This window comes from Entelurus aequoreus, linkage group LG07, assembly GCF_033978785.1.
Source record: "Entelurus aequoreus isolate RoL-2023_Sb linkage group LG07, RoL_Eaeq_v1.1, whole genome shotgun sequence".
NCBI classification, from domain to species: domain Eukaryota; kingdom Metazoa; phylum Chordata; class Actinopteri; order Syngnathiformes; family Syngnathidae; genus Entelurus; species Entelurus aequoreus.
Window position 1 is genome coordinate 60,082,600 of NC_084737.1, and position 22,323 is coordinate 60,104,922.

At 42.9% G+C, this 22,323-nt stretch overlaps 1 protein-coding gene across 3 annotated transcripts in view; it reads left to right on the forward strand.

Moving 5' to 3' along the window:
- Positions 1–72: 72 nt before the first annotated feature.
- hsf2bp (heat shock transcription factor 2 binding protein) overlaps positions 73–22,323 on the forward strand; it is a 36,344-nt gene continuing 14,093 nt past the window's right edge. For all 3 annotated transcript variants that reach the window (XM_062054116.1, XM_062054117.1, XM_062054118.1), the window contains exon 1: positions 73–334. In XM_062054116.1, the coding sequence (XP_061910100.1) occupies positions 284–334 (51 nt within the window). In that variant the 5' untranslated portion in view covers positions 73–283. The remainder of the gene's footprint in view (positions 335–22,323) is intronic.

The window sequence follows — 22,323 nt, forward strand, 5'->3', positions numbered from 1 at the left end:
GACGGGGGAACTATCTGCCGGTTGTTATGTTGGCAATTCTGTATGCTTCTTCGAGAGTCGTTTCCTACGGAAATGAAACCGGAAGAAGATAAATCTCGCATCACCGGTCTAAAATATATTAAAAAAGGTCCGTGCATAGTTTTGGTGGTTTGTGCATAGTTTTGGTGGTTTATACATTGTTTTAACAACAACAATAATCAACCATATTGTTGTTTTACTTATGTTGTACTGTATTCATATAAAGTTAGATAAACGACTAGCAAACAAATTAACCTAGCAAAACATGTCTGCGTCAGTCGGCGGGACGTCCCGACACTTGTGTCATGGAGCTAAGGTAAAAACACTAAACACTTCTGCTCATCAATCTAAACGGTTTCCCCCCCTTTTGTACACATACATTTTCCGTATCACAATTCTAGGAGATCTTTTGTTGGTGCTTATATGATATTTTTTTTTAAATATGAATGATTCAATATTATGGTTGTGGTTTAAGTTTCTTTCGAACGTGCATTTAGTTACAGTTAGGATACAGCACATATGTCACATATTTTCATTCCTTTTTAGAACGTGTCCGAAAAGGAGTAGGACGTAGCAAAGCTTATTTAATCCTTACCCTTTTCCAATTCATAGCAATTAACATCTTGAGTTGAGTTGAGTTGAGTTTGTTCTCATACTGTAGTTATCTTAAAGAAATAGCTAAAGGGGAACTGCCCTTTTTTGGAATTTTGCCTATCGTTCACAATCATTATGAGAGACAAGGACACACGTCTTTTTTCTTTTTTTTTTTTATACATAAATACACATATACCTGCGGCTAATGGGAGTCACCGTTGTAGCTTTCAAAGTCCCCTAAAACAACTTCAAAACCCCCCATTACCGTTGTACACACTGCAAGTCTATATATAATGTAGTAACGGACATGTTCATAAAAATATGTAATATTTACAATATCTACCGTATTTTGGTAATTTTATGCTCAGCCGTAACTAATTCTTCGGCGCATTTATTTCCGTTTTCATAGCAGCGCACTTCCGACTTCCTGCAACAAATGTGTTCCTACTCCCGGAATCAAACGCAAATGTGTTTTCTAATCATGGCAGACTTGGTAATAAACAACAAAGACAACTATTTTTGGACAAATGAGGATTCACAACCTTATCTTTTTGGAACAAAATATACGGAGGATGAACTGCTTATGGAAGCGAGCACAAAGAAGAGGCCCAAATGCTGGAGCAGACGGAAATCAAGAGAGTGCTTTCAGGGGGGCCAAGCATGTGCATGTTCACGCTGCAAATCTGGAACTTTGAGCCAAGCTATGCCGAATTAATGGATTGCTAACCAAAATCAACTGGAAACATCCCCAGCCAGCTAGACCTAACGGACAACTGTCCATCGATTAAGTCACTGTACTATTGATCATGATACATGCAGCACATTACCGTACACTACAGTGGATACGCTGTCAAGCTAGCTGTGTACAAACAAAACATGAAATGTGGGCTAATACTTTACAGATACTGTATTATGATTGTTCATGTTTTTCAGTGAGTACAATTGGTGTTCTATCGCAGTGTTGTGCATTACAAACTCAAACGTGTTTCGTGCTGATGTAGAAGCTAGCTTATCTCTTGCCGTAGTTAGCTCCTACGGCTAATACCGTAGCACGCCGATGCGTTAGTACGCTAAAAAAAAGAGTTCCTGGGTGTTTGTGCTTACAATAACAACGTTGCTACAGCTTGGTTATTATACAGTTTGCCAAACTTAAATAAAATATTGTTGACATTTTTGAATGCATTTTTAAAGTGATTCAGAGGTAGAATGAATTGTTCCATTAGCTGCATTGCTGGCCACCTACAACGAGCCGATGTCTATGTTATAATGCGGGAAAAAAACAAAAAGCTTTGTCTTCTTGTTTCTCATAAGGATTGTTAAAGGCCTACTGAAATGAATTTTTTTTATTTAAACGGGAATAGCAGATCCATTCTATGTGTCATACTTGATCATTTCGCAATATTGCCATATTTTTGCTGAAAGGATTTAGTAGAGAAAATCGACGATAAAGTTTGCAACTTTTGCTCGCTGATAAAAAAGCCTTGCCTGTACCGGAAGTAGCGTGACGTCACAGGAGGTAATATTCCTCACAATTTTCCTTTGTTTACAATGGAGCGAGAGAGATTCGGAGCGACGAAGCGACGATTACCCCATTAATTTGAGCGAGGATGAAAGATTCGTGGATGAGGAACGTTAGAGTGAAGAACTAGAGGCAGTGCAGGACGTATCTTTTTTCGCTCTGACCGTAACTTAGGTACAAGCTGGCTCATTGGATTCCACACTCTCTCCTTTTTCTATTGTGGATCACGGATTTATAATAAATAAATAAATGGGTTGTACTTGTATAGCGCTTTTCTACCTTCAAGGTACTCAAAGCGCTTTGACAGTATTTCCACATTTACCCATTCACACACACATTCACACACTGATGGCGGGAGCTGCCATGCAAGGCGCTACCAGCAGCCATCAGAGGCAAAGGGTGAAGTGTCTTGCCCAAGGACACAACGGACATGACTAGGAAGGTAGAAGGTGGGAAATTGAACCCCAGTAACCAGCAACACTCCGATTGCTGGCACAGCCACTCTACCAACTTCGCCACGCCGCCGGATTTGTATTTTAAACCACCTCGGATACTATATCCTCTTGAAAATGAGAGTCGAGCACGCGAAATGGACATTCACAGTGACTTATCTCCACGACAATACATCGGTGACACACTTAGCTACTGAGCTAATGTGATAGCATCGTTCTCAAATGCAGATAGAAACAAAATACATAAATCCCTGACTGGAAGGATAGACAGAAGATCAACAATACTATTAAACCATGTACATGTAACTACACGGTTAATAATTCTCAGCCTGGTAAAGCTTAACAATGCTGTTGCTAACGACGCTAAGGCTAACTTAGCAACCGGACCTCACAGAGCTATGATAAAAACATTAGCGCTCCACCAACGCCAGCCAGCCCTCATCTGTTCCTCATCAGCCGTGCTCACCTGCGTTCCAGCGATCGACGGCGCGACGAAGGACTTCATCCGTGGGTTTGGCGGCTAGTATCGGCTAGGCGTCTGCTATCAGGGTAAGTAGTCCTTGTTGTGTTGCTACAGCCAGCCGCTAATACACCGATCCCACCTACAACGTTCTTCTTTGCAGCCTCCATTGTTCATTAAACAAATTGCAAAAGATTCACCAACACAGATGTCCAGAATACTGTGGAATTATGAAATGAAAACAGAGCTTTTTCTACGGGCTCCGAATACTTCCCTTGTCCTCGTGACGTCACACGCATACGTCAGCATAATAAAACGTTTTTAACCGGAAGTGTGGCGGGAAATTTAAAATTGCACTTTATAAGTTAACCCGGCCGTATTGGCATGTGTTGCAATGTTAAGATTTCATCATTGATATATAAACTATCAGACTGCGTGGTCGGTAGTAGTGGGTTTCAGTAGGCCTTTAACTATAGGCACAATTCCAAAAAAAGTGCAGGTCCCCTTTAAGTCAGGTATGATTCACATAATAAGATGAATAAGATGATGTAATTTTCAATAAGGTTCAAGATGTTTATCAGAATTATTTTTCTCTGTATTTTTTAAACACTTTCAGTTTGATAAATTCTTAAACTAGATCACACTAGTGCTTGACATTTTTTGCTTAATCCATTTCATAATTTAATTCCACATACTGATATGCAAAAGGTTTTAAGTGGTGTACGTGCATACACATGTTTTAAGTGTGATTTTCCTCTAAGGTTATGTTTCTTCTCTTTTTTTTGAGAATAATTGTTGTACATATTTGAGTAGCAGGTTATACTTTGCTTTGTGCATAATTTTAGTTCTTTGCAAATACACAAAATCATTAAATGTCAATATTTTGAATTCAATGAATAAAAGGTTTGAATGTTCTCTACATCCAACATTATGTATTATTCTAGCTGACCTATTTTGTAACACGGTTAGTGAATGAAATGCACTTTTGTAGTTATTTTTCCATATTTCTACACAATAACTCAGATATGGTAACACTAGTGAGCAGTAAAGAATTTGCATTTACATATTTTGCTTTATTTTTGCTTTATTTATCATTATAGCAATATTTCTTGCCACCTTATATTGTACATTTTTAATATAAGATTTTCAGTTCATTTTTTCATCTAGCGATACACCCAAAAATTTAGTTTTTTTTGACCGTGTCAATGTCTACTATGTCTATTTGTATTTGTTGTTGACTTTCTCTTCTACTGTTACCAACTAGCATTTGTTTAGTTTACTGGGACTCAAAGATAGTCTGTTTTTGTCAAACCATATTTTTAATTGGTTAATTTCTTCTGTTATTATTTGTATTAGCTTCTGTGTGTTCTCTCCTGAACTAAATGCAGCTGTGTCATCTGCAAACAATACTAACTTTTAAGTCCTTTGTATCTTTACAAATGTCGTTTATATAGAGATTGATACATTTTGGCCCCAGTACTGATCTCTGGGATACAAGATATATCTAGTGCTGTTGATGTATGTTCACCTAGCTTCACATATTGCTTCCTGTTGGTTAAGTAGTTTCTTACCCAGTTCAAGACCAACCCTCTGATGCTATACCATTCTAATTTGTTGATTAAGATATTATGCTTAATTGTCTATTGCATTGGTGAGTTCCTCAGTTATTTAATTATTTTTACTTAAACATTGGACACGTATATCAAGTTGCCGTTTCCTTAGAATTGTGTGCATATTTTGAAGTCGCTGAGATTCTACACTAAAACATTTATTGAGGTCTATTACATTACAGCAGATAACAGCAATTCCTAGATACTATACAAGTACTGTATACAGTGTAGTAGAATTTCTGACCTTTGAACTATATTTCGTGTCTATTAAGAATGTCTGCTCATTTCATTTAATAGACACGAAATATAGTTCAAAGGTCTTTGAACTATATTTCGTGTCTATTAAGAATGTCTGCTCATTTCATTTCTCTTCTATTCTATACCATTGAATAGACCAGAAATGAAATGAGCAGACATTCTTAATAGACACGAAATATAGTTCAAAGGTCAGAAATTCTACTACAACATATATAGTATATATATATAGCATATAGTTCAAAGGTCTTCCCAGGTAACAAGTGAACGTTATGTGAACGTTAGGAGAACGTAGTGGCATTGTTCTGGGAACGTTAGTTTATAACGTTCAAAGAACGTGAGGTTGTGGAGTTCTTGCTTGGTTAGCAGAACGTTAGCCAAGAACGTTTGGCTAGAACGTTTAGGGAACTGTTTAGGAACATGCTATTTACATATGTTTTTATGCTATATTGTCAGGAATAACACTCAAACAGAAATTTCAACAGAATTACCGGTAATTCTTTATTAGTGATAGTGATTAGTGATTTCAACAGAATTAATTCTTTATTAGTGATAATTATAATACAATAAAAATGGAATGCAGTGGTCTTGGTCGTGCGCGTCAGTGTACTCCTGCCCCTTCTTGTTGGTTCTCTTCCTGGAAGTAAATAATTATAGCTATTCACAAATACAACAAAGACAGCACTGGAATGTAGATTAATTGAATTCAATTAAAACATGGCATAATTTACTCCTTGTTTACCTGCTCAATGCTCACTGGTCTCACTATAGTCCGTTTGCTTGGTTCTTTTCTCTTTCCCTTTCCCTGTTTTGTTCTTCGCGCTTCCTGCAAGTAGTTATAATCGCAAATTCAACAAAGAACTGGGATCTTCATGAATTGAATAAAAAAATTGGCATAGTTACTTTATCATTTACCTGGCCACTCTCACTGTCCCTTTCCTTTATACACTTCCCTTTGCCCTTCTTCGCCGTCGCTTCCTGCAAAAAGCCAAGAAAACGGACAGTGAGATGTCACTGTCCGTTTTCTTGGCTTTATCCTTGTTCTTCGCCGTCGCTTCCTGCAAGTATTTATAATTGCAAATTCAACACAGAACTGGGATCTTCATGAATTGAATTAAAAAATTGGCATAGTTACTTAACTGGCCACTCTCACTGTCCCTTTCCTTTGTACACTTCCCCTTGCCCTTCTTCGCCGTCGCTTCCTGCAAAAAGCCAAGAAAACGGACAGTGATATGTCACTGTCCGTTTCTTTGGCTTTATCCTTGTTCTTCGCCGTCGCTTCCTGCAAGTATTTATAATTGCAAATTCAACACAGAACTGCGATCTTCATGAATTGAATTAAAACATTGGCATAATTACTTTATCATTTACCTGGTCACTCATCTCACGCTGTTCTTTTGCTTGTTTCTTTTTCCTTTTTTGTCCTCCCTCTTATTTCCTCCTCTTCTCCTGCAAGTAGTTATAATTGCAAATTCAAAAGACATGCAGTGGAACTTCAATAAAATGGAATTCAAAATTGGGATATCTTATCTTCTCCGTACTTCAAATTTTGAACCTCCCTTTCGAAAAGTGGCCAGTTTCAGGACCTCTCCAAGCTCACAATCCACTTCAGCTGTGGTCGTCTGCTTGTAAACACCCCTGCATGCCTCTGGAATCACCAGCACAATTTAGAATTCCCTTCAGAATAAATACTGTAATAATAACATCTAGATCGACCTTGTGAGCATACATGCAACATATGTTCAAAGATGCAAACCTATTATTAACACTTACTATTTATTATTCTGTAAAGGGGCAAGTCCTCAAACGCCACTTTTCCTGTCTTTCCACGGAGGCCAAGCTGCTCCAGGACTTTGTTTGTGGCAATTTTCCTCAGCATTGTCCTCACCGTGTCTGCCAAATTCTGCCCACCAAGAGCAGTAAGAGGTTTCACCTATACAAATAAATAAACAACAATATTGTACTTGATTAGAACATGTTTTTTGATAACCGAGCAAGATAATTTTGCAGTGGGGAATTAAAACTAATTACCAGCTGCTTTCTAAGCAGAAGATCAGTGTCGAGCCGTTCACAGAAGGCCTTCAGCTGCTCAAGAGTCTCGAAAGGCTTCTCAATGAGATCTTGAACGTCCACAGCTTCTGGCCCCACAGACTGTGCTGCCAGCCCTCTCAGCATGTGCATAATTTCTCCCTGGTTCTCAAGTATATTTTGAACTTTCATGTTCAACTGTAAAACTGCAAAGACAACAAAAGTCAAAGAGGTAATTCGTATTACTGCCCGTTTTAACAGCCTGTTTAACACCACCTATCCACAGTTAAATAGCCAACGTTCACTGTCAAGGGCATTCCTGCTGCTTCTTGGAGCGGTCTGGTACTGACTCGTACTGGCTGGAGTGGTCTGGTACTGGCTTGAGCTGGATGCATTATTCCTGTCTGGACTGAGCCTGGAAGTGCTGCTTCTCGCTGGGCTGTGAGGTCGGCCTGGATGCCTTGGAGTGGTCTGGTATTGTCTGGTACTCGCTGGAGATTGGAAAGTTAAATGGTGGGAGCTCTGGCAGTGGGGGTGCCTGGACGAGGATCTGTGGTTTCTCTTTTCTGCACTTCTTTTTTGGCCGAATTTCCTCTTCGTCTAAACCAACAAGGACAATAAAATGTATGCACCACTAAGTAGTGTTTGAGTATTGTAAGTAAACAGTCTTTGAAAAGTGACTATACCGTCAGCATCAAACACATCTTCCTCATCGTTTCTATAACGTTCAGGGGTGATGTGGCTCCGTTTGGTTGACACTTCTTCTTCTGGGCTCGAAAACATTTCAGCTTGTTTTTCGTATTGAAGGGCCTTGTCAAAGTCTTCTGCAAAATTTCAAAGTATGCTGATGACTCAAGATGAATCTAACTTATGTTGTTTAAAATATACATGATATGACTTTGACAATATTCCCTTACCAGTCAATGTTTTCCTGAAAACCCGAATTGGCAGCCTATCCCAGACTTCTTTGTCAGGAATCTCAGCTTTCCGGATTCTGGAGTGGGTAGGATTTGGCCTTGGCCAATAGCAGAAGCTATTCTGAAGATAAAATAATCCAGTCATGATGAATGACATAATAATTAATAATAAGCTACAATATTATGCCTATGCACAGTACTTTTCAGAAACCTTTCCATCATCTTCTGTCCATATGGTTGGGACAACAGCGACTGAACGTTCACCAAGGAACTCAACGACCACAAAAGAAGGAGCCATCTGGAAAACTTTCTTGAGTAGCTTCAAAAGGCTATCCAATGCATTATGTTTGACATGATATTCGGTTGCCAACAAACTCAAATGATCTTCAAAGCAGTCACTATCACTCTCATTTTCTGAATCAGATGACAAGGTGACATGATGGTCGATTAGTCTCCAATCAGCATAATTTTCATCAGGCTCATCACTATCAGGGCCACTGTAGGTGGCATTGTCAGCACCCGCGGCAGTGCAGGAAGCAGTCTCTGCAGCATCCATGTACTGAAGAGTTGTCACTGTTTCTGGAGTTGATAAGATTGTCGTGTCATTCTCTTGCTCGCTATCATCACTCTCTAATTCTAAAGTTGACTGTCGGCATTGCTTCTTCAAATGCCTAGTTGTGGCAGCCCATCTACGCTTAAGCCCTCTGTTGAAACTTCTTCATTGTGTTTATTCTATAAAAAAAACCCCAAGGAAAATGGGTTGCCCTATTATCGGCCACACGGAACTATAATGTTCACGGAACGTTCAGGCAGCATTCGTGCCATATGGACCTCAAACCATGACACTGACGGGGCAAATTATTGTTTAACTAGGCTACAGATAGATCCACCCTTCTTCAGAAGTCATTCGTTGGTCTCTGGTCAGTTTGGAAACTTTATAACAGCCAACCTGCACGAGAAATGTATGCTAGTTAGCGCCGGCCGTTGAGCATGGTGCACATTTGACACAATGCTAAAACCGTAAAATGGTCTGAAATTAATCATGTAGGTTGGAAATTGTTATACAAAAACGTGCTTCATATTTCACTCTTTCTATCTACTTACATGTGATAAATGGATGGCGCACCCAATTGCCTGAATATGGGGATCCTGGAATTTGCAGCTTAGCCTTCGTCCTTCTTTGTCTCACGGAACAGCTTCAACGCGCATGCGTGCAGCCTTCTTCTTCTTCTTGTTTTGATTTTTTATGGCGGTTGGCAAGCAACCTTGTGGTGTGCATTACCGCCACCTACTGTGCGTGCAGCCTTGACTCAGCTGACGTCAGATTGTTCACAAAACACAACACGTTCGCAGAACGTTAGGGAAACGTTACAACATACTGTATAAAAAGTAAATTTGCGAAAAAAACACTTCTAAAAGCCTAACAGTCGCTGTTTCCATTGCAGGCAAATTATATTTGGTAGTGTGTGTCAGATAGTTTTTGATATGTTCTAAGAATGTTCTTAGAACATTCTCATCTTGCATAACCAAAAGAGAACCATACAGTAACGTTACGTTAACGTTAGGTGTTACCTGGGTTTGAACTATATTTCGTGTCTATTAAGAATGTCTGCTCATTTCATTTCTCTTCTATTCTATACTATTGAATAGACCAGAAATGAAATGAGCAGACATTCTTAATAGACACGAAATATAATTCAAAGGTCAGAAATTCTACTACAACAGTATCTGTTATGGGGCAGGATTGAGATGGAATCAGATCAATCCATTTGGATACTTTGTAATCATTATTAATGACATACTGTAGTACTGTAATTACAGCAACGATATGCCTATGCTCACATAAAGATGTTACGTCAAGAATGTGAAATATTTTAAAACCAATGGGTGGCATGAAAAAATAAATGAATTACAGAGCAAATTTAAATTTTTGTGCAAACTATTTAATAAATATCAAGCCAGTCTAACATTGCATATTGTATGTTCGTGCAGTAAGTCTAGCACACTAATTTTATTTGCAGCGGGGATATGATCACGTGCTGAATTTGTAGGATTATTCCCTTATCAAGATGTGAATAGTCCATCATTTTTGGTACCTTTATTTTGGTAGAGAGACAGTATGTCAACCTGAAAATCCAAGAAAGAATTGTATTATAAATAAATAAATTAGAATCAATTAATTGGTGCTTGGCTCCCCTGAAAGTACCACAATTTGAAAATGTACCATGCCTTTTAAGAAGAAAAATTCACTTTTAGGTAAGAAATAATGTTTGAAAAACAATACAATAGAATTTACTATAAATAATTACTTTAAAGTAGTGTTATAAAGTTATGTAATAATAATGTACAGCATTTACCTTGGGGAGGAGTCAAATGCTTTTGGATGCTTCTCTGTCGGGGAACAATAGGAATTGTTATTGTTTACATTGCACACGGATGTCATCAAGTATTGGAGTTCAAAATTGACAGCAACATATATGTATGTCTGTGTAGATCAAAAGACCCAGTAAGCAAGGGTAGTAATGCTGGACTGACAGTGCTGTGCTCAGGCTGCCTCGCTGGGTCGGCTACACAGCATGTCATGTTTTTGATGGTTTGTTTGTTTGATTTGGAGGGTGTTGTGCCCAGCATTATCCTTTGCCATCACTTTCTCCGTTGTGATGGCTGGAGTGTAGGGTTTTGTCGATATCTGTCTGGGGGCTTTGCTGGCGAGCGGGACCAGTTGTTTTGTTGTGTATCTTACAGGGTTCATTCTGACAATCACTATAGAGATGTGCTCATTGATTGGGCCACTGACCAGTATCCGAAGATTTTTGTGAAAAAGTATGTGAGACAAATTAATACCAGCTGAGGACCACGTTCAGCAAGTGTGTTGGGAAGATAAAATTCATTGCGTTCATCATCATGTCTTCTTTGATAATTACAAAGAGATTATTGTGTGCAGACAAATAGTTTTTAAAGAGTAAAAAATAAATCTTAGTTTCAACTGTCTCTTCAGCCTTCCTGGTATGATGTCAACTCTCCAAAATCAGCTGGCTGTGGTTTGGCCTTCCACATCTCTTATTATATATAATCCATTTGTGTTGAGAGGATGTTTCGACATGGAGGACATGATTGAGGCTCGTCGGGATGCGCTGCTGTCAGACACGGAGCTTGACTTGTAATTGCGCGAAGGTGGCCGGTCAAATCCCGCAGTCAGTCCCAGTAAAACCCCAGAGGTGTAGCTTTCCTCTCAAAAAAGGAAATTATCTTTCCGCAGGTTCATATATAGAAACTTTGTTACGACTTTTACTTCCTGTTCAGCGGGGGTGCCCATTAAGTCGACCGTGAGCTACTGGTCGATTGCGAAGGGTGTGACAGTTAATCGCCAGCCAGGTACTACAAAAATAGACCTACAAATTAGCGATCATCGATCTTCACTATGACGTCACTTTATTGACATTCACGGCACTCGAGGATCTTGTGAGATGACGCTGGCTGCTGCGAGTTCGGTATGATGAACAAAAAAAATAACAATCGTCAGGAAACACTTAAACAGACTCTCGCGCCGTACCTACTATATACATAATATATATATATGTATAGACCGGATTCGGACCGCTTCACACTCAGCTGCGAACCGATCCAGCGAGAGCTGAAGATCCTGGCCAGATGAAGCCATCAGGACCACATCATCTGCAAAAAGCAGAGACCTAATCCTGCAGCCACCAAACCAGATACCCTCAACGCCTTGACTGCGCCTAGAAATTCTGTCCATAAAAGTTATGAACAGAATCGGTGACAAAGGGCAGCCTTGGCGGAGTCCAACCCTCACTGGAAACGTTTCCGACTTACTGCCGGCAATGCGGACCAAACTCTGGCACTGATCATACAGGGAGCGGACCGCCACAATCAGACAGTCCGATACCCCATACTCTCTGAGCACTCCCCACAGGACTTCCCGAGGGACACGGTCGAATGCCTTCTCCAAGTCCACAAAACACATGTAGACTGGTTGGGCAAACTCCCATGCACCCTCAAGGACCCTGCCGAGAGTATAGAGCTGGTCCACAGTTCCACGACCAGGACGAAAACCACACTGTTCCTCCTGAATCCGAGGTTCAACTATCCGGCGTAGCCTCCTCTCCAGCACACCTGAATAGACCTTACCGGGAAGGCTGAGGAGTGTGATCCCACGATAGTTAGAACACACCCTCCGGTTCCCCTTCTTAAAGAGAGGAACCACCACCCCGGTCTGCCAATCCAGAGGTACCGCCCCCGATGTCCACGCGATCCCCCGGGAGGAGCTGGACGAAGTGGCTGGGGAGAGGGAAGTCTGGGCTTCCCTGCTTAAGCTGCTGCCCCCGCGACCCGACCTCGGATAAGCAGAAGAAGATGGATGGATATATATATATATATATATATATATATATATATATATATATATATATATATATATATATATATATATATATATATATATATATATACATTTTTTTTTTTTTTAACTACCTCGGCAACCTCAGCCCCAGAAATAAGAGAGCCCACCACAGATTCCCCAGGCACTGCTTCCTCTTAAAGGCCTACTGAAACCCACTACTACCGACCACGCAGTCTGATAGTTTATATATCAATGATGAAATCTTAACATTATAACACATGCCAATACGGCCGGGTTAACTTATAAAGTGACATTTTAAATTTGCCGCTAAACTTCCGGTTCGAAACGCTTCTGCGGATGACGTATGCGCGTGACGTAGACCGGGGAACACGGGTATGCCTTCCACATTGAAGCCAATACGAAAAAGCTCTGTTTTCATTTCATAATTCCACAGTATTCTGGACATCTGTGTTCGTGAATCTGTTGCAATCATGTTCATTGCATTATGGAGAAGGAAGCTGAGCAAGCAAAGAAGAAAGTTGTCGGTGCGAAATGGACGTATTTTTCGAACGTAGTCAGCAACAACAGTACACAGCCGGCGCTTCTTTGTTTACATTCCCGAAAGATGCAGTCAAGATGGAAGAACTCGGATAACAGAGACTCTAACCAGGAGGACTTTTGACTTCGATACACAGACGCCTGTAGAGAACTGGGACAACACAGACTCTTACCAGGATTACTTTGATTTGGATGACAAAGACGCAGACGTGCTACTGTGAGTATGCAGCTTTGGCTTCTAAACATTTGATCGCTTGACCGTATGTGCACAACTTTTTTTTGCGTATGTACGTAACTTTTTTAAAATATATAAGCTTTATAAACCTTGGGTTAGGTGAACGGTCTTTTGGGCTGAGTGATTGTGTGTGTTGATCAGGTGTTTGAATTGTATTGGCGTGTTCTATGGAGCTAGGAGCTAGCATAGGAGCTAGGAGCTAGCATAACAAACACGCAGGTGTTTTTATGCAGGATTAATTTGTGGCATATTAAATATAAGCCTGGTTGTGTTGTGGCTAATAGAGTATATATATGTCTTGTGTTTATTTACTGTTGTAGTCATTCCCAGCTGAATACCAGGTACCGTGAGTATGCAGCCTTGGCTGCTAAACATTTTAAGGCTTGACCGTACGTGCGCGTCACGTACGTAACTTTAAAAAAATATATAACCTTTATGAACCTTGGGTTAGGTGAACGGTCTTTTGGGCTGAGTGATTGTGTGTGTTGATCAGGTGTTTGAATTGTATTGGCGTGTTCTATGGAGCTAGGAGCTAGCATAGGAGCTAGGAGCTAGCATAACAAACACGCAGGTGTTTTTATGCAGGATTAATTTGTGGCATATTAAATATAAGCCTGGTTGTGTTGTGGCTAATAGAGTATATATATGTCTTGTGTTTATTTACTGTTGTAGTCATTCCCAGCTGAATATCAGGTACCGTGAGTATGCAGCCTTGGCTGCTAAACATTTGATAGCTTGACCGTATGTGCGCGTCACGTACGTAACTTTTTAAAAATATATAAGCTTTATGAACCTTGGGTTAGGTGAACGGTCTTTTGGGCTGAGTGATTGTGTGTGTTGATCAGGTGTTTGAATTGTATTGGCGTGTTCTATGGAGCTAGGAGCTAGCAGAGGAGCTAGGAGCTAGCATAACAAACACGCAGGTGTTTTTATGCAGGATTAATTTGTGGCATATTAAATATAAGCCTGGTTGTGTTGTGGCTAATAGAGTATATATATGTCTTGTGTTTATTTACTGTTGTAGTCATTCCCAGCTGAATATCAGGTCACCCCCGGCTCTCACAGCATCTTCCCTATCTGAATAGCTTCAACTCCCCACTAGTCCTTCACTTGCACTTTACTCATCCACAAATCTTTCATCCTCGCTCAAATTAATGGGGAAATTGTCGCTTTCTCGGTCCGAATCTCTCTCACTTCATGCGGCCATCATTGTAAACAATAGGGAACTTTGCGTATATGTTCAACTGACTACGTCACGCTACTTCCGGTAGGGGCAAGCCTTTTTTTTATCAGATACCAAAAGTTGCAATCTTTATCGTCGTTGTTCTATACTAAATCCTTTCAGCAAAAATATGGCAATATCGCGAAATGATCAAGTATGACACATAGAATAGATCTGCTATCCCCGTTTAAATAAAAAAAATTCATTTCAGTAGGCCTTTAAGAAGACGTGTTGGTGGGATTGAGGAGGTCTTCGAAGTATTATTCCCCCCACCGATCCACAACATCCGCAGTAAAGGTCAGCAGAACACCATCCCCACCATACACGGTGTTGACATTGCAATGCTTCCCCTTCCTGAGGCGGCGGATGGTGGTCCATAATCTCTTCGATGCTGTCTGGAAGTCGTTTTCCATGGTTTCCCCTAACTCCTCCCATGTCCGAGTTTTTGGTGTGGACCCACGTTGCCTCTTCGGGCTGTGCCCGGCCGGGCCCCATGGGGACAGGAGGTGGGGCCATCGTGCCCCACCTCCGGGCCTGGCTTCAGAGGGGGGCCCCGGTGACCCGCGTCCGGGCGAGGGAAATCTGGGTCCTTCGTTTTTATTTTTCATAGTGGTCTTCGATAATAATATATAATATACCTGTATATAGTATGTATATATTAGGGCTGTCAAAGTTAACGCATAAATAACGCGTTAACTATACATTTTAATAATGGCACTAATTTTTTTAACGGATGATTTTTTTTTTTTTGTCCTCTCTGAGCTGCCACCTTACCGTGGTAGAGGAGTTTGCGTGTCCCAATGATCCTAGGAGCTATGTTGTCCGGGGGCTTTCATGCCCCCTGGTAGGGTCTCCCAAGACAAACAGGTCCTAGGTGAGGGATCAGACAAAGAGCAGCTCGAAGACTTCTATGTGAATGAAACAACAAAGACTCAGATTTCCCTCGCCCGGACGCGGGTCACCGGGGTCCCCCTCTGGAGCCAGGCCCGGAGTTGGGGCACGATGGCGAGCGCCTGGTGGCCGGGCCTGTCCCCATGGGGCCCGGCCGGGCACAGCCCGAAGAGGCAACGTGGGTCACCCCTCCAATGGGTTCACCACTCATGGGAGGGGCCGTAGAGGTCGGGTGCATTGAGAGCTGGGCGGCAGCCGAAGGCAGGGCACTTGGCGGTCCGATCCTCGGCTACAGAAGCTAGCTCTTGGGACGTGGAACGTCACCTCGCTGGGGGGAGAGTAGCCTGAGCTAGTGCGCGAGGTAGAGAAGTTCCGGCTAGATATAGTCGGACTCACCTCGACGCACAGCAAGGGCTCTGGAACCAGTTCTCTCGAGAGGGGCTGGACTCTCTTCTACACTGGCGTTGCACGCAGTGAGAGGCGACAAGCTGGGGTGGCAATTCTTGTTTCCCCCCGGCTCAAAGCCTGCACGTTGGAGTTCAACCCGGTGGACGAGAGGGTAGCCTCCCTCCGCCTTCGGGTGGGGGGACGGGTCCTGACTGTTGTTTGTGCTTACGCACCAAACAGCAATTCAGAGTACCCACCCTTTTTGGATGCGCTCGAGGGAGTACTGGAAAGTGCTCCCCCGGGTGATTCCCTTGTCCTACTGGGTGACTTCAACACTCATGTTGGCAACGACAGTGAAACCTGGAGAGGCGTGATTGGGAAGAATGGCCGTCCGGATCTGAACCCGAGTGGTGTTTTGTTATTGGACTTTTGTGCTCGTCACAGATTGTCCATAACGAACACCATGTTCAAACATAAGGGTGTCCATATGTGCACTTGGCACCAGGACACCCTAGGCCGCAGTTCCATGATCGACTTTGTAGTTGTGTCATCTGATTTGCGGCCTCATTTTTTGGACACTCGGGTGAAGAGAGGGGCGGAGCTTTCTACCAATCACCACCTGGTGGCGAGTTGGCTGCGATGGTGGGGGAGGATGCCGGACAGACCTGGCAGGCCCAAACGCATTGTGAAGGTCTGCTGGGAACGTCTGGCAGAGTCTCCTGTCAGAGAGAGTTTCAATTCCCACCTCCGGAAGAACTTTGAACATGTCACGAGGGAGGTGCTGGACATTGAGTCCGAGTGGACCATGTTCCGCGCTTCTATTGTCGAGGCGGCTGATTGGAGCTGTGGCCGCAAGGTAGTTGGTGCCTGTCTTGGCGGTAATCCTAGAACCCGTTGGTGGACACCGGCGGTGAGGGATGCCGTCAAGCTGAAGAAGGAGTCCTATCGGGTTCTTTTGGCTCATAGGACTCCGGAGGCAGCGGACAGGTACCGACAGGCCAAGCGGTGTGCGGCTTCGGCGGTCGCGGAGGCAAAAACTCGGACATGGGAGGAGTTTGGAGAAACCATGGAAAACGACTTCCGGACGGCTTCGAAGCGATTCTGGACCACTATCCGCCGCCTCAGGAGGGTGAAGCAGTGCACTGTCAACACCGTGTATGGTGCGGATGGTGTTCTGCTGACCTCGACTGCGGATGTTGTGGATCGGTAGAGGGAATACTTCGAAGACCTCCTCAATCCCACCAACACGTCATCCTATGAGGAAGCAGTGCCTGGGGGATATGTGGTGGGCTCTCCTATTTCCGGGGCTAAGGTTGCTGAGGTAGTTAAAAAGCTCCTCGGTGGCAAGGCCCCGGGGGTGGATGAGATCCGCCCGGAGTTCCTTAAGGCTCTGGATGCTGTGGGGCTGTCTTGGTTGACAAGACTGTGCAGCATCGCGTGGACATCGGGGGTGGTACCTCTGGATTGACAGACCGGGGTGGTGGTTCCTCTCTTTAAGAAGGGGAACCGGAGGGTGTGTTCCAACTATCGTGGGATCACACTCCTCAGCCTTCCCGGTAAGGTTTATTCGGGTGTACTGGAGAGGAGGCTACGCCGGATAGTCGAACCTCGGATTCAGGAGGAACAGTGAGGTTTTCGTCCTGGTCGTGGAACTGTGGACCAGCTCTATACTCTCGGCAGGGTCCTTGAGGGTGCATGGGAGTTTGCCCAACCAGTCTACATGTGCTTTGTGGACTTGGAGAAGGCATTCGACCGTGTCCCTCGGGAGGTCCTGTGGGGAGTGCTCAGAGAGTATGGGGTATCGGACTGTCTGATTGTGGCGGTCCGCTCCCTGTACGATCAGTGTCAGAGCTTGGTCCGCATTGCCAGCAGTAAGTCGGACACGTTTCCAGTGAGGGTTGGACTCCGCCAAAGCTGCCCTTTGTCACTGATTCTGTTCATAACTTTTATGGACAGAATTCCTAGTCGCAGTCAAGGCGTTGAGGGGGATCCGGTTTGGTGGCTGCAGGATTAGGTCTCTGCTTTTTGCGGATGATGTGGTCCTGATGGCTTCATCCGGCCAGGATCTTCAGCTCTCGCTGGATCGGTTCGCAGCCGAGTGTGAAGCGACTGGGATGAGAATCAGCACCTCCAAGTCCGAGTCCATGGTTCTCGCCCGGAAAAGGGTGGAGTGCCATCTCCGGGTTGGGGAGGAGACTCTGCCCCAAGTGGAGGAGTTCAAGTACCTAGGAGTCTTGTTCACGAGTGGGGGAAGAGTGGATCGTGAGATCGACAGGCGGATCGGTGCGGCGTCTTCAGTAATGCGGACGCTGTATCGATCCGTTGTGTTGAAGAAGGAGCTGAGCCGGAAGGCAAAGCTCTCAATTTACCGGTCGATCTACGTTCCCATCCTCACCTATGGTCATGAGCTTTGGGTTATGACCGAAAGGACAAGATCACGGGTACAGGCGGCCGAAATGAGTTTCCTCCCTTAGAGATAGGGTGAGAAGCTCTGCCATCCGGGGGGAGCTCAAAGTAAAGCCGCTGCTCCTCCACATCGAGAGGAGCCAGATGAGGTGGTTCGGGCATCTGGTCAGGATGCCACCCGAACGCCTCCCTAGGGAGGTGTTTAGGGCACGTCCAACCGGTAGGAGGCCACGGGGAAGACCCAGGACACGTTGGGAAGACTATGTCTCCCGGCTGGCCTGGGAACGCCTCGGGTTCCCCCGGGAGGAGCTGGACGAAGTGGCTGGGGAGAGGAAAGTCTGGGCTTCCCTGCTTAGGCTGCTGCCCCCGCGACCCAACCTCGGATAAGCGGAAGAAGATGGATGGATGGATGGATTTTTTTTTTGGTCATGAAAAAATTAAAATAATAAACGTGAATCCACTGTGTACTCATATGGACCTTTATTAGCACATTGCGCCAACAACATAACATGAGTATAATTTTTTTTTGTTTTTTTTTTTGTCATTTGCCGTCATTTGCAATCTCCAGCAGTTGATCTTTTTGCACAGACATGCTGGATTCATCTGCTTTGTTGACAAATGGGTCGCGGATCCATCCCTTGGCAGTTCGTGGGTCTTTTGAAGTTAGGAAGTAGCGCTCAAACTCTTTTAAAAGCACAGACAGGTGATCGTGCAGCAGCTTGGTTGAATTAAGGCGCAGGCTCAGTCTCATGTAAAATCCCCGCCAATGTTTGAAACATGTCCAATATGCCTCTATGCCCACAAATGCAGTTAGATTTTAAATGCAGCTACTTTATCTGCCAATTTAAATACAGTTGTCAGGGAAAAATGCATTTTTCCCTGAAATGACAGATTGAGTTCATTGAGCAAGCTGAGTATGTTGCATAAGTAAGCCAGTTTTGCGACCCATTCCTCGTCACTGAAATGTTCTGCCAGCGGTGACTTCTTTTCTTAGATAAATCTTTGCAGTGGCTCTCGTAATTCAAATACTCTGGCCAGTGATTTCCCACGGGATAACCATCTTATTTCTGTGTATAAGAGAAGGCGTCTGTGCTCCACGTCCATCTCCTCACAAAGCTGCTCAAACAGGCGCGAGTTAAGTGCGTGTGTTTTGATGTGGTTAATAACTTTAACGACATAAAACAGAAATAACTAATTATTTCTTGTTCTTATTTGTAAAAGCTTAGTTTTTTTTAATTTTGGCAACTCCTTATTACACTGGATCAAGACGCTATATAATAAAACTAGCTGTAGAATGATCAATAATGGAAACAAGGGTGCCCTTTGTCTCCATACTTATTTATTATTGCTATGGAAATATTGGCGATTAAAGTTAGATTGAGTGGATCAGCAGCACGCACAATCATGTGTGCTTATGGACTTCATCCCGGCAGACTGTATTGATCTATATTGATATGTGAATGAGTGTAAATGGGGGAGGGAGGTTTTTTGGGTTGGTGCAGCAATGTAAGTGTATCTTGTGTTTTTTATGTTGATTTAATTTTTTTTTGAAAAATCATTTAAAAAATTCATTAAAAATTCTTCTCCAGCCCGGTACCAATCGAGCTGCGGCCCGGTGGTTGGGGACCACTGGTGTAGCAGACCCATTTCTCCCTTTGTTAGAATATTGTTTTTGCAGTCACTCTCCAAGTTCCTTTGAGGTCTTTCTCCTTTTGATGCATTTTCTTCTCTTGTCAGGCTTTTTACGCTTCTTTGTTTGTCTACGGCAGAGGTGCCCATTACGTCGATCGCGAGCTACCAGTCGATCGTGGAGGGTGTGTAAGTCGATCGCCAGCCAGGCATTGAAAAAATAAACCTAAAAATTAGCGATCATCAATCTTCACTATGATGTGACATTCAAGGCACCCAAAGATCTCGTGAGATGACGCTGGCTGCTGCAAGTTTAGTGTGAAGGAAAAAAAGACCGGTAGGAAGGCGAGAAACACTTTTTATTTCAGCAGTCCCTCGCGCCGTACCTGCCGTCAAAAGCCTAAAGACCGACCGCACAGTTCCTGCCTTCACAATAAAAGTGCTGCTCCATCCTGCCTGCGCTAACAAAATAAGAGTCTCAGAAAGCTAGCGCACAAAAGCTAGCAAGCTACTGCGTTTGCTGTCAATGTCTTTTTTGTAAAGTGTATAAACGAGTATGGAAGGTGGACAATTAAGATGCCAAAAACCAACCTCTTTCATGTGGTATGGACACAAAAGAGGACTTTTTTCTCTTCCACATGTAAATTCCAAATTGTGGAAGTTATCAGCACTACTGTGAATCCTGTCTGACTCCAATTGATGCAAGTCATCGGAATCAGGTAATATACCAACTTATATTCTTGTCTTCATGAAAGAAGGACATATACTGTATATGTTAAAGGCCTACTGAAATAAATTTTTTAAATTTAAACGGGGATAGCAGATCCATTCTATATGTCATACTTGATCATTTCGCGATATTGCCATATTTTTGATGAAAGAATTTAGTAGAGAACATCGACGATAAAGTTCGCAACTTTTGGTAGCTGATAAAAAAAGCCTTGCCTGTACCGGAAGTAGCGTGACGTCAAAGGTTGAAAGGCTCCTCACATTTCCCCATTGTTTTCAATGCAGCGAGAGCGATTCGGACCAAGAAAGCGACGATTACCCCATTAATTTGAGCCAGGATGAAAGATTTGTGGATGAGGAACGTGAGAGTGAAGGACTAGAGTGCAGTGCAGGACGCATCTTTTTTCGCTCTGACCGTAACTTAGGTACAAGCTGGCTCATTGGATTCCACACTCTCTCCTTTTTCTATTGTGAATCACGGATTTGTATTTTAAACCACCTCGGATACTATATCCTCTTGAAAATGAGAGTCAAGAACGCGAAATGGACATTCACAGTGACTTTTATCTCCACGACAATACATCGGCGAAACACTTTAGCTACGGAGCTAACGTGATAGCATCGGGCTTAACTGCATATAGAAACAAAAGAAATAAGCCCCTGACTGGAAGGATAGACAGAAAATCAACAATACTATTAAACCATGTACCTGTAAATACACGGTTAATGCTTTCCAGCTTGGCGAAGCTTAACAGTGCTGTTGCTAACAACGCCATTAAAGCTAACTTAGCAACGGGACCTCACAGAGCTATGCTAAAAACATTAGCTATCCACCTACGCCAGCCAGCCCTCGTCTGCTCATCAACACCCGTGCTCACCTGCGTTCCAGCGATCAACGGTGCGACAAAGGACTTCACCCGATCATCCGTGCGGTCGGCGGCTAGCGTCAGATAGCGCATCTGCTATCCAAGTCAAAGTCCTCCTGCTTGTGTTGCTGGAGCCAGCCGCTAATACACCGATCCCACCTACAACTTTCTTCTTTGCAGTCTTCATTGTTCATTAAACAAATAGCAAAAGATTCACCAACACAGATGTCCAGAATACTGTGGAATTTTGAGATGAAAACAGAGCTTTTTGTATTTGATTCAATGTGTCCGCATACTTCCGTTTCAACGATTAACGTCACGCGCATACGTCATCATACATAGACGCTTTCAACCGGAAATTTAGCGGGAAATTTAAAATTGCACTTTATAAGTTAACCCGGCCGTATTGGCATGTGTTGCAATGTTAAGATTTCATCATTGATATATAAACTATCAGACTGCGTGGTCGGTAGTAGTGGGTTTCAGTAGGCCTTTAAACATAGCCGTATTATTATTAAAACGCCTTTAACATGTTAACAAAAACGTTAAAATAAATAAATAAAAGTTTTATATATATATACATTTATATATGAAGATGAGGATGATCACCTCGACTTGGTCATTTTAAAAGTAGCTCGCCTGCTGAAAGTGTGGACACCCCTGGGTGATGGGGGCGTCTTGCTGCTCTTCTAATATACACAGAATAGCCATCACTATCCTGTTTGCTAGATGATGATGATGATGATTCTGACTTTCCAATAGAGACTACATCCCCAAAAATTCCACTAGCTGCTGTTTGTAGACGAAGTTTAGCAATTATAAAACCTTTTTTTTTAATCAAAGGTAGCACCATTCTGAACAAATTACAGAATATCCCACCCAATCCATGCTTAACTTCTGTTGAAACACCTGAAAATCAATTTAATTTACTGCCCGTCTGATTTAGATATTAATTGACATAAATGGCTTGATCCCTGACATATGGTGAACCAGACCCAGTGGCTTTTACTGGCTTAAAGTGTCATTTGACGACAACTTTTCCGTATTCAAAGAATATGGGTTGATCTTGATCGTCTTTCTGAGCAATATTAATGTCATAAATAGTATTCTTGGAGAGAGGTACGTATTGGGTCGATCAAAGTATAGAGTGGCAATGCGACCGGTGTCCGATGTGGTATTTGTACACC